Source organism: Heliangelus exortis, chromosome 8 (assembly GCF_036169615.1).
Source record: "Heliangelus exortis chromosome 8, bHelExo1.hap1, whole genome shotgun sequence".
Taxonomy (NCBI): Eukaryota; Metazoa; Chordata; class Aves; order Apodiformes; family Trochilidae; genus Heliangelus; species Heliangelus exortis.
The window spans coordinates 939,984-952,557 of NC_092429.1; the positions used below are offsets into that span (position 1 = coordinate 939,984).

The 12,574-nt window shown below is 41.4% G+C and overlaps 1 protein-coding gene and 1 long non-coding RNA gene across 11 annotated transcripts in view; one reads left to right on the forward strand and one right to left on the reverse strand.

Annotated features, from left to right (window-relative positions):
- The window catches only part of LOC139798808 (uncharacterized), a 43,139-nt gene extending 40,250 nt beyond the window's left edge, over window positions 1-2,889 (forward strand). The window contains exon 9 of the long non-coding RNA XR_011726986.1: window positions 2,367-2,889. This is a non-coding gene — a long non-coding RNA (uncharacterized lncRNA). The remainder of the gene's footprint in view (window positions 1-2,366) is intronic.
- Window positions 1-12,574, reverse strand: part of LRRC7 (leucine rich repeat containing 7) — a 143,070-nt gene that overhangs the window by 41,887 nt on the left and 88,609 nt on the right. For all 10 annotated transcript variants that reach the window (XR_011726985.1, XM_071749853.1, XM_071749851.1 and 7 more), the window contains exons 7-10: window positions 5,172-5,235; window positions 2,147-2,221; window positions 1,474-1,618; window positions 834-906 (exon numbers count right to left, since the gene is read on the reverse strand). Coding sequence is in view for 9 of the 10 variants with exons in the window: in XM_071749853.1 (XP_071605954.1) it covers window positions 834-906; window positions 1,474-1,618; window positions 2,147-2,221; window positions 5,172-5,235 (357 nt within the window). In the remaining variant the exon portion in view is untranslated. The remainder of the gene's footprint in view (window positions 1-833; window positions 907-1,473; window positions 1,619-2,146; window positions 2,222-5,171; window positions 5,236-12,574) is intronic.

The window sequence follows — 12,574 nt, forward strand, 5'->3', positions numbered from 1 at the left end:
CTGAAAACAACAGAGCTACAGCTATAGAAAGCAGCCAGGCATCATGTATTCTGAGTTTCTGAGTTTTTTAGTGTCAGTTTACACAGCATTTCAAAAGTGAAAAATGCAGAGGAAGAGGCATTCTGCAAAACATACTCATGGTAGAGACATGTTCTGCTAGAAAGGGGGATGGGAAGAACCACTTGTCTGCAGGCTCAGAGTTTGCCTCCACCTGGAGTTTTACAGTAAATTGCAGATCTCATTTAGCACTGAGCTCCAGACACAGCAGTACAAGGCACAACTCTGCACCAGCCATCATGTAACATCTGACAGAACAAGAGCTAAAGGGCACGGGTCCTGCTTCTCATAATCAGGTTACTAATCCAGCCCTCATCAGCTTGATGTCTACACCCATGGAATTGTCATGACTTTTGCATTTATGCCACTTCATTATTTCAAGAAATCTTAATACATGTGAGGTTTACAGACGTTGTCCTTGCAGTGCCAAGTGCTGGGTGTTGCCATGGAAACAGACGCATTCCCTCAAATACTTCTATTTCTTCTACTTTTGCTGCTCTAATCATCTAAATTGCAAGTGACTCATACAGCAAGTATCTTTGTTCTTTTTCTTGGAAAATATGATACATGTCATCTTATTACTTATGCCAGTTTAAGTCCACAGAAGTAATAGTGCTGCTCCAAATTTCAATGTCATAAGCTAGGTGCTAGGCACACGATTTGGAATTATTCTGTAATTCACTCTATCTTTGCCTTATTTTTTATTTTAAAAAGCCCACGTGCTGCAAGTAAAACACATTCTACTTGATGCTGAAAACCATGAGACTTATACTTACTTTCCAATTGCATTGGGCAGGATTGTGAGCTGGTTGTCATCCACTTTCAGAGTCGTAAGCCTTTTCAAGAGTCCTGCAAAACAGGCAGGGAAGAGTTAATAGAAAAATATTTCACATCATTCTTTTTTACTTTCTGTAACCTCCCATATCCTTAAGCCAAAAAATGATTTCTACAACTAAATAATTCTGGTCTAGGCTACATCTGTAAGAAAATGTCTATATGTAGGACAGTACACAGACACTTCTGTCCCACTGAAAATACTCTTCAGTGAAATGAAGCAGTGATTAAAGGTTAGGCTGAACTGCAAGAGAAACATTGAGGGATTTCTGGAGTCTTGAATAAAAATGGTTTAAGAACAGCATGCTATTTGTGTAGAAAGAGTAGTATTTCTACTGATCTATAGATGTTTCAATCAAATTCAAGTCCTGTTGCTGTGATTAAAAGGTGCTCAAGCCATAAGTGGACATTAGCAAATTATCTGAAGTAAATGCTACATTTACCCAGCTTCACAATGTCTAAGTGCAGACAGCAAACCACAGTGAGACTGAAAACCAGAAAACAGTTAATTCTTATCCTTAAAGAGTCAGAAATTTAATCCTCAGCTGTAAAAGTTGACAAGAAACACTGAGTTTTTCTCACCTATGGAGTCTGGCAGTTGCTGCAACATGTTGGATGACAACAGGAGATCTTCAAGTCCTTCACATCCTGATATGTCCAAATCCACAGTTTCTATCCTGTTTTTTGACACATCCAGGTACACGAGCTGTTTTAACTTCCCTATAGACTTAATAGCACGTTACAAAGTGTTACTTCAGCAGATACACACTGCCTGCCAGCTTCTAAGTTTAATTAAAGCCAAACAGTAGTAACCAAGGCTTAGATAAGTCCATTATCTCAGCATCCTTTTCACAACATATTTCACTGAAGCAGCACCTGTGGTGGGCCAACAGCTTTCCTCCAGGTGACTGCAAAAGGAACTGCCCCAAACTAATTAATTCCTGTGTTCCAGAGTCAGCATATATAGAAACCATCACCTGGGTTTTTTAAATTTCTATTTGTTGGGAAGACAACAGGAAATAATTTCCCCTCCCCATGAAAACTACAGAAGACTGAAATGGAACAGGCCCTGAGACACTGACACATCCTAACACAGCACTCAGAGGTTGTCATGTACATGGATATGCTGAGACTCTCACTTCTTGGTATTAACTAATGACTACAAGAACTAGAAATATGCACCCCTACAGAAAAATGCACATGCACTTGTCTCCTGCCACATGATCATTTGATTGCATAAAATAAATGCTCATACCCCAGGTAGCACTTGCAAAGAATTATTGTCCATCCACAATTCCTTCAGGTTTTGTATTTGTTCAAGAACCTCAGGCTGAAGAAAAAACCAGAAGTATTATGGGCAGTTAAATAAATAAGGTCATTTTTTAGTTAAAAAAACCCTACTATTTTCTTAACAAAAAGAGCCTCTCTTCACCTCCCTTTTTTCCTTTTTTTTTTTTTTTTTTTTTTCTTTTTAGAACCCTCATCAGACATTGATAGTTAACAACATGAACAGGATTCTCATTCCAGTAATTTAACCACTGTTGCTCTTTGTCAAAACTTGTAAGTTTAAGAACCCTCTGGAAAAGCAATGAACACAGCTAGGAGCTTCTTTGAAGTTCTTGTCCCAAGCATCCTCCTGGCAGTGTGCAGTTTATGAACATGGCAAAGGAGAGAAGGGAGAATTGAGGAGCTTCAGAATCAGTGCAGTGAAAAGACAGCCCAAAACTCATCTTGCAGCACATGCTAAACTCTGCTTTTTGCATGATTTATAGTTTTAAAAGGAGCTTAACTGAGGCATATTGCTGAACACTTCCCTGGATAAACCACATTTCTGTGTGATTTAATGTCTGCAGTTGTCATATTCAGCAGTTAAAATGGTGTTATGCAATGATCAAGCCTTAAAATTACAATATTAAGCTTTAATTTAAGATGTTCTATTCTTTTCAGCACCATAGGATATTAGTGGAACAGGAAAAGGTAATTCCCCACATGATTTCTCCTTCAGGTCACACCCATCTCCCTCTTTCAGCCTAAGCAGTTTGTGTCACAGGCAAAACAAGACTTCTGTTTGCCTGAGCTCTGTGAAGTTGCAGAGATGTTTTTCAAAGCCTGCCAGAAACAGATATTAAATATTTTATTTGGTTCTGGGTAAATCAGACTTCAGCATTTCAGAAGTCTGTAGTACCATTGCCCTGGGATTGTTTCACCACAACTAGAAACAAAAGTCTCTGTCTAGCATCACAGGGCCTCAAGAGAGACTTCTGATTATCTCTGGCAGTCTAAATTCCCTGGGAAGTTGTCATTCCCCAAAGAAATCTGATTTTCCAGTTGCCCAGGTCCTACAGCACAGTATGGGAAAAGCTCCTGGTGCATCATCAGGTAAGAAAGAACCTGGGAATCTGGAGAGCTCAGCCTTCCAGTTTTCCATGTTGGTTTATAATGTGTTTATATTAAAAGTGATTAGTCAGTATTTTGAAGACAATTTATTTTGCCTGGGCTGATTCTATTGAAATTCAGTTGTCCTGTAATGGTCAAAGCCACTTCTAATTTCCAGGCTAAATTAATTAAAGGTATTTTATCCCATTTGTTCCTGTGATGATTAATGGGTCTTTATTCCTCTGGAGTGTTCACTGACTAAGGTTATTACAGATAATGATAATTTACCCTCTCAACTTCAATTTTCTTTTAAACTCCTCTCATTAGGCAGACACCCCTCTCCAAGGCACCAGCCTGCTCCTGGGCTGTAGGTATTACAGTCTCACTTGATATTTCTTGAGTGTGGCTGATGGCACAGGGTAATTCAGATGAGATCTCACTAATGTTTTGATAAGAGGTATTAAAACCTTACTTGTCTCTGTTAAAACCCCCAGTGATTTAAGGCTGTGACACAGATTACCTCTGCCCCTCTCTCATGGCATCAAACCCCTCACATATGGCTGCCACTTTGGAAGTGACAATCTGTGTTTCAGGAACACATATTTATCTCTTCATTTGTATGATCTTGTTGCCAGGAAACAAATGAACACAATTACTTCATTCTACTTTCACCCTCAACCCCAAGCCTGGATTTTTCTCCAATAAAGAAGGAACCCCAGAAGACAAGCTCTGGATCCAGGAAACCTGTACAGATTTCCTTTGATCAAAATTCCAAATGTCACTTCTGAAAATTCTGTTCTGTTTCTCTATGCCAAAGATTTCTAGTTTTAACACACAATCTGAGTTAAACCCATCTATTTTCTTCCCCTTAGCAGTGTAAATTAGTGAACATTAACAGGGTTATAACCATAGAGGCAGAAGATAAAGCAGTGTCTCTAAAGTAGATGCAGTCTTTGCCACAGCTTTCCAGCACTAGGTGACATTTCAAAATCTGTTTAAAGTGATAATATCTTAATTTTAATGAAAGCTCTGGGAAATCAACCCCTCATCAAATTGCAAGCCCTGATTCAGCAGCACTATTTTCACAGCTTGTTCTTCCCTGACTTTCAGGAGCTCCCAGGTTTCAGTGTCCCTGGACAGGCTGTCAGCATGCACAGACATTTATTGGGCCACCAGTGGCACAGCATTCATTTGTTGTCCTACAGAAGCAGAGACCCTCCCAACAGGCCTGGTCTGGCAGGGCTCAAACTGGATGAAGCAGCAGTTTTCCTAAGGTTTGCTTCTCTTAACACGTTTGCAGTTCCTGCAGGAGGTGAGTGAGGCCCCCTAAAAATCAGCCCATGCTGACCCCCAGCTGAAGCCTCTGACACTGTCAGTGAGGAGGGTGGGATCCTCCAGAGGGAGCAGACACACACCTGGAGGGCACAGCTCCTTCATTATCTTCTGTACCAACACCAGAGAAAAGTCCTGAAAGCTATTAAAGCTCAAGAAACCTAATTAATTCTCATCTGCAAGGTGAGTAGGGGACAGAAACTGCTTTTGGAGTCCAAAATTTACTTCTGCTAATAGCAACTGCTAATATTTGCAGGATATAATGATGGATATTAAGCAATTAACACATAATTGACACAAGTATTCATGTATTAAGTATTCATCCCACACTCCAGTATTCTAGCAGTGGCAGCCAGCTCAGAGTGAGGATCATCTGTGACCTTGATCTGAACCCCAGAAGCCTGATCTAGATGAAGAATACTGTGACCTGTGATCTGTCCTCTGTGTTCCAAACAATGTGACCATAGCATGGGCCCACAAGACAATAATGCCTGTGAAGTAAAAGTTTAATGTCCCATCCTCAGAGCAGCCAGAACACACAGGTTTCTATTAAAAAATGGTGCATTTCTTACCAGCTCAGAGAATTCATTATTGCCCAGATCAAGCCTCTCCAGTTGAGTCAGTTTGTGCATTGACCTGTAACAGAGTAGGAGATATCCAAGATGAAATTTTTACTTTCAAAATGTCAGTTGAATTTCATGTAGATAAAAATAAAGCTTAACTGGTACTGTTGCTGCAAAAGGAATTACATGAGACTGATGCTGATGCAAAAGAGAAAAGTACACTCATCTTCAAGACCTGAGCTAAAGTTATTGAACTAAAAAGCAACAATTACCTTTGAATATTAAAAAAAAAAAAAAAAAAAAAAAGTTCATTGATCAAAGCTGCAGCAGGCTTGGGGCAGTTGATGTCCCCTCCCTTTCTCTGGAAGTACCACACACTGGGTCTGCCTCACTCCTCCCAAACTTCCAGCATTGTCTGCTGACTGATTTGCTGTTATTCTGGTTCAGATTTCTGACATTTTGCTACAAGTTGCAAATCTCGCATACAAATTTTTAAATTAATTGAACCCAGTGGAGTCAGTAATTACACTTGTAATTGCAAACTTGATGAGTGTGGACATTGTTATCCCCACACAGAGTCTCATTATCTTCAGGAGGATTCTTTACACTGATGTGGGCACTCCCTGTCAGGAAGTGCTTGCAAGATGGGACTCAAGAGTTTTCCAGAACTAATTGCACTTCCTTAGCTGTGATTTACTGGGTTCTGCTTTGGGAAGTGAAACACTTCTGCTTAAACCAGAGGTGTTCCCCTTTGAGGAGCATCCCCTCCTCAGGCAGGGCACAGCCTCTCTGCCTAATGATTCCACATTCCCCAAAGCTCCCTCAGCAAATCCTGAGGGCAGGTTTCACTCCTGAGCAGCACGGGGCACACATCCAGCATCTGAGCAAGGCTGCAGCTCCTTGCACCTTTCCAGTTCCCTTCCTGATACCCACACCAGCACGAGGTGGTACAAGGAACAAAGCAGCAAACCTGGCACACAGTTTCATAGTTTGTACAAAAATACACCTGGGAGCTGTGACCTGGCCAGCAGGAACCCTTTGGTACCTACACCAATGACCAGTGATGCACAGACATCAATGTTCTGACACCTGAAACTCCTCCAGGAAGAAATGATGGGTAATGAAAGGTTCCAACCCAGCTGCTGAGAACTGGGACATTTCATCCCCTGCTCCACCTCTGAGCCAGGCTCCTAGTTCCAAAAGGTTGGGTTTGTGCCGCTGAAAAGGCCCCATAAAAGGCAACTTCTAAATATTACTTTGTGTCATTTCTACTGTCAGGTACTTAGTTTCAGAATACGTACCATTTCTATGAGGCAGATTAATTTCACTTACTGGTACTATTTCATCAGATAAAGCACGCTGCCAAATGTACCCAATGGAGTATTATCTGAGATTTTTCCTTAGATTGGGATATTTTTATCTCGTTCATGCAATTACTTGTATTTTCTTTGTGAAAAGATTCATTATGTTTTTTATGTGGGGTCATTTCATGCAGGTACAACAGGAAAGGTGCCATTAGGAGTAATGCTCAGTTAAATGGCCACTGCATAAAGCATGGAATGGAACGGAATCAATGTGCTAACAAAACTTGCAGCCAGAAATTCCACATAAAACTTTATGCACACCAACTCTGAGTCTACTCTTCCCTTCCTAAGGAACTGCAGGAGTTCCATGGAGCAGAGCTGTGCCTCAGCTCCTGAGGGGGACCCCACAATGGGCTCAGAATGAGGTGAATCTTTAATTTTAAACACAATAATGGAACAAGTTGTAAAAAACAAAATAAAACCCAGCAAAAAAACCCCACAAAAAACAAAACAAAAAACAACACACACCCCCAAACAACAACAAAATAAACCAAAAAACCCAACTCTAAATGCATGGAAACCAACATACAGAGTAGCTTAGAGAGATTACTGAGTACCTGGGGAAAAGTTCACATTGCTCAGGATTGTTTTAAAACAGATGCCATGAATTACACCAGACATTACACAACCAAGTGGTGTCCATTATAATTCATGGTAACCATATAGATCACCAGCCATAGCTTCCTCCTGGGCTTACATGTTTGTTTTCACTGCCTTATTTAGAGGATACCTCTCTCCACATTGCAAACACTTCACATAACCAGGGAAACAAATAAAAAAATAAAGGAGTCAACAGCTATAAATTATTTTGAAGAAATCAAGGTATTCTCATCAACCCCCTGGTCAGCTTTCTGACAGGCAGGAGCTGGTGATTATAAAATGTTGCTGCCCACACAGGGTCCTCAATTCCCATGGGTTTTGTTCATGGTAGAAAAGGATCTGGTCTCTAAAATGAATCCCTTAGCTCAGGACCCAGTTAGGAATCACTCTGCAACTGGAAAGGTTTGCTCAGCTGACCATAGAGAAAAGTTTTGACCTTCATTCACACACAGATTTCTTTCCCAGCACAGCTCTCAAACCTTTGGGAAGGGCATTCTGAATTTCAGCTCAGATCCCCCCCTGCTTGCCTGATGACACAAGCAGAATGCAGACACTCTCAGCAAAGCTCTCAGCTCAGCTCCCATCTCCTCCCCAGAAGGTTATGTGTTTCTTACCCTCAGATCTATATCCAAATACCAGTTTCAGTGGGCACCTTGAAGATGTGAAATTCACCTTCACGAAATTTCACAGTATATGCAGTTAAAAACATTCCAATATGAGCAGCAGCAAACACACAGCTCTTCTGCCAGGAACTTTCAGAATTAATATTTCTTGAGGGGAGCCTGAGTTTAGAGTCACACAAATTCACACCCACTCCAATCTCTGTGGCTCTGATGGGATCAGTGATTTTGTTGTAAGATGTGCACATTTGGACAAAGAAACACAGAATGTCAGTAACAACATAATGACAATAAAAAGTGCTCCATGTTCTGGGACAAATTGCCCTACCAGTCCCAAACCCAGCACTCACTGCAGGCATTTCAATTCCAGCCCACTGAGTGCTGCCTGGGTCAGTCACTGCCACAAAGGTCACCTCACTGCTTTTGCTGCAAAGATTCAGGAGTGGGTAAATAGCATATTTGATAACTTATATTTAGCTTAGAGTGTAATAATGCAGTGGAAAGGACACAATTTGTAAACACTGCTGTACTGATGAAGTTGAGCATATTATGAAATGAATGTAAAAGGACTGAGTACTTGGGATCTGGGATTCCACCATCTTGAAGACCAAGGAGAAGCAGTCTCTAAGTTTCCCACTACTAACTAAAAATAACTTCTGTTTCATCAGGACACACAGGATACTATGCAAATCTCTACAGAATTCAGCACATGCTTTATACTCTTAAGCACTAGTTTTGAATGGAATGAATGAACATAAATTAAAGAGAGACCTAGTTTCAGCCTGCGAGCCTGAAAAGGCAGCTTTGGCACTGCTGTCCCATTTACTTTGTCAGAGAGCAGGAGGAAGATCTGACTTATGATGATGAATAATTAACAGGGATGAAAAAAGTTCAAACGGTGTTAAAGGAATATGTGATGACTAAAAGTTAACTGAATCAGCTAACCCAGAAAACAAGAGTAAAAGAATTTTACTCTCCATGCAGGTTTCTTATTTAGAAGTCTGTTTGATTCCTGTTTCTGCTGAAATATGGCCTAAAGAGAGAAGGAGCACAGAGCAGAACCAGGATGATTTCTAAAGAGAAAGCCAGAGAAATAAAATGAGGATGTGTTAGAAAAAGACAAGGATGTATTTGAGATGAAAAGTGTCACGACTCAGTAACTATGCACATACATAACTGTCTCTCAGATACAAGAGGAAGCCAGGGCCTCCCCCTAAGAGACTGAGCTTTAACAGGAAAAAAGCACCACAACTGCTGAGCAATCTTCTTGTTCAGTGACAGAGAAGTGCTGCAGGTGGGCAGAGAGGTGGCAGCCCACGGCCAGGTTGGGGAAGATCTGGTTCCTGATCCAGAGAGGAGACGAGTGGCAACACAGAGCTTGTGAGCTGGAAGAGAACCAGTCCAAGGAGACACTGAAATGGGAGAAGCATGGAAAAGATGGCCACGAGGCATAAATACTGGGTAGAGCTGCTGAATAGCATCCACAAATGTATTCAGTGGAAAATACAGAGATTAATAGTTGATTAAAGAACTTGCTGACCAGCTCTGGGGACATGTACCAGTGATAAAGAACTAATGACTCTGACTTATGCAGATTTTCAGAAGTCATCATCAATCACCTTTTACCTGGGTAAGAACATAAGCAGCTGAGACTCATCAAATCTTGCATGATTATTTTTATTTTCCTGCTTACACAAATAAATTGCCTTGCAGTACAGTGACTTTTTCAAGGCTGGAGGGCAAGAGGAGCAGAAGGGAACATTTTGCACACCACAGAGCTGATCACAGGTTAGGTGCCATCTGTTGCTGGCCCTTGGGGACCCCCTGATGTGCTGCAAGAACGGAGGGCAGGGGATGTCCCCTCCCTGCCTCTCACGTGGAGGGACAAACAGTGACTGCTGCCATGCAGAGCCCAGGGCAGCTGCAGGCAAGGGCTGTGGCTAAGGAGGGCAGCACTGACCGTGCCACTCTACAGTGTTTAGCTCAGTACCACCTCTCCCAAACCTGGGAAGTGACTGTCACTCAGTCCCAGGTGTGTCCCAGTGTCCCAGGTGTGACTGAGAGCCAGCAGAGTGACAGAAGGCACAGTGTGTGCCACACTATGTGCTCCTGGGAGTCCCCTTCTCCAGCTGGGGAGAAGGAAAGGTCTCTGATGGCCATGGCAGGTAACAACCTCATCCTGTTCTCTGTGCACTCAAGCACTCAGCTTCTTGCTATTTAATTCTGTGTGCAGGCCCTTCTACTCTGTAGATCTTTTTGCTCTTTAACCAAGCAGAATTAGAAGGACACTGAGCTGAGGTGTTGTGAGGATACTGAGCAATACCTCCACACCTTGCAGGCCATAAACCTTCCATAGCTGAGAAAGCAGAGAGGAGCCTCAGCCTAAGATCTCATTAGTAACAGTCAGAAGGAACTCTCTGGGTCTTTAGCTCCCACTTGCCCTGGGAGGAGCTCAGGGTTCTGGTATAATTAAGAACCAAATGAGTGTTAAGTTGGGCTAGGGTGATTCTTCATGGTTATAAATGTCCCCTCCCACTACTTTGTGCTATGAAGTCTTTATCTGATATGTAACCCCAGCAGCTGGGTATAAACCCTCCTGAAAAAAATAAATATCCCTTTTGCATCTTTTACATGGAAGTTTCAAAGAAACAAACAATCAATAAACAAATTTTAAAAACCCCTGGGGTATGAAACAGGCCTGCATCCAGGGCTCTGGTTTCTGCTATGCCCTCCCTGTGCCCATCTGTCACATCAAAATGATGCAGCATGAACACTGCCAGGTAAGAGCCTCTCATTACAGCTCAGGAATGCCAGGATCATCCTGGAAAGCAGGAGCAGTCCTGCTGGGTGTTCACAGCAAGTTCTAGCTTCTGCAAGAGGTCTTTTAGTGGAGATATTCCAAAAAACAATGCCCCTACTGCCTTTAGAGAAGAATAATTGTGGCAATTAATCAGACGAGTTTGACCCACTATATGTGTGTTGGAAAAGCATTCTTACAATAACATATAATGTATTTTCTGTACCTGCCCTGAGCAGGGAATACATTTAGTTTAAAAAAGCCAAAAAGGAACATACACAGTAGTAGCTGCTTATGAAGATATTGGCAATATTTTAATAATGTGGTGCCAAAGCTGTAAGGCTTCAGGAATATGGTTTGTTCAACTCAGCCAGAGTTACTACTTGAAGAAAACACATCATCATGGATGATGAAAATATTTGTAATTTCAAAGTGTGGGAAACAGTTTACATCTTTATAATAAACTACGAAGAAAGTGGAACAGCATTTCAAAAAATAGCAGTCTAAAGCTAAGCTTTTAAACCTATATTTAGATGCCTCTATACAGATTCTCAGCTTATATAAATTCTCTGTTCCACTGACTTCAACACACTTAAGACAACCTGTGATTTTTAAAAATTTACTTCCTAAAACAGGATTTTGGAAGTGGTGAGGATGTCAGGAATTTCAACGTTATTGAAGTCAATGGGACTAACAGTTGTAAGTCACAAGAATGCTTTTTACAACTCCATTTTCAGGGTAATGGCAATCACTTTTATTCAGCAAATTTCCCATCTGAAAAAGGGTAATGGATTGAGATGTTCTCAGTGTCTGAATATCTTCCTGAACCTTTATTGGCTCGTTCCTGCTGAGATTAAACATCTGCAACCTTTCAACAATGCAAAAGCTGAGAAATGTTAAGAGGTACCTTAAAATCAAAACAAAGTGGTATTGAAATGGGGAAGAAGAACAAAATAACTTCATTTGACAATGTTCCAAGCAATATTTTGCTAAATCACCATGTCTGAGTGATGTAGGGCAGTTTTTATATCAAAATGATTATTTAAGTGGAATGTCAGCCTTCACCACATACAGTATCTGTGCAAGAAGTGATTCACTGGTATTATTCTGTTTATTTCCTCACTTTGTAATAATGTCCTAGCTACAGAAGGAAGTAGCTACAGAAGGAAGAAGAGTTGTAACTCTCTCCAGCTTTAGCTACTTCCACTTTGCAAATGTAAGCTCTGCTGCTAGGAACACACCAGCCTCAGGAAGAGCTCCAAGTCATTTCAACCAATACATGGTTATGATCATTACAAGAGGAACAAAGTCCACCACTGTGCTTTGCATCTGATTTGTTTGCTAGACTTTTGGTCCCGTTTCTGGTTGATTTCAGCCAGTTTACTTAATAACCACCAAAATCTGCCTCATGTGGAGAGCAGATTTGATGCTGCAATCCAACAAGTTCAAACCATCAGGACACGTGGCATTTAAGTTTAGTCTTTCCTCAGTTTTCTGGTGAAAACTCAAGGTTTGTGTCAGGAGGAGGTCAGTGACCCCCCTGTTTGTCTCCCCTCAACCTCTGCTTTCTTAGCTTAAGTAACACTTTATTTTTAGGGCCCTTCCATTTAATACACTCTGCATTCATTATTTTTCCTGTCAGATTAGAACCCTGTTTAGCTCTTCCTTGTCCTGGCCTCCCTCATTTTTCAGACAATGTCACAACCACCTCCGTGTCCCTAGTGACAAGACTGTGACACAGAACATTTGCCATTGTCACAGCTCTGTGAGATTGATGACTCACAGATATTTTGCATCCTGCAAACAGACCCGTGTGCTTTTTTCCCAGTGTGATTTCTGACTGAAGAACCCCTCATCTACACCCCAAGTCCTTGTCAGTCCCCAGCAGATGCCCCTGCACACTCTGCTATTCCATTTCACCCACTCCTGAATGGCTCTTGTCTGCAGGATCCTTGAGTTCTTCCAGTTTTAGAGGCTGTACTTGAGAACTTGAACTGCAATTTTTACTCTTGACAAAGCAAATTAATCCTG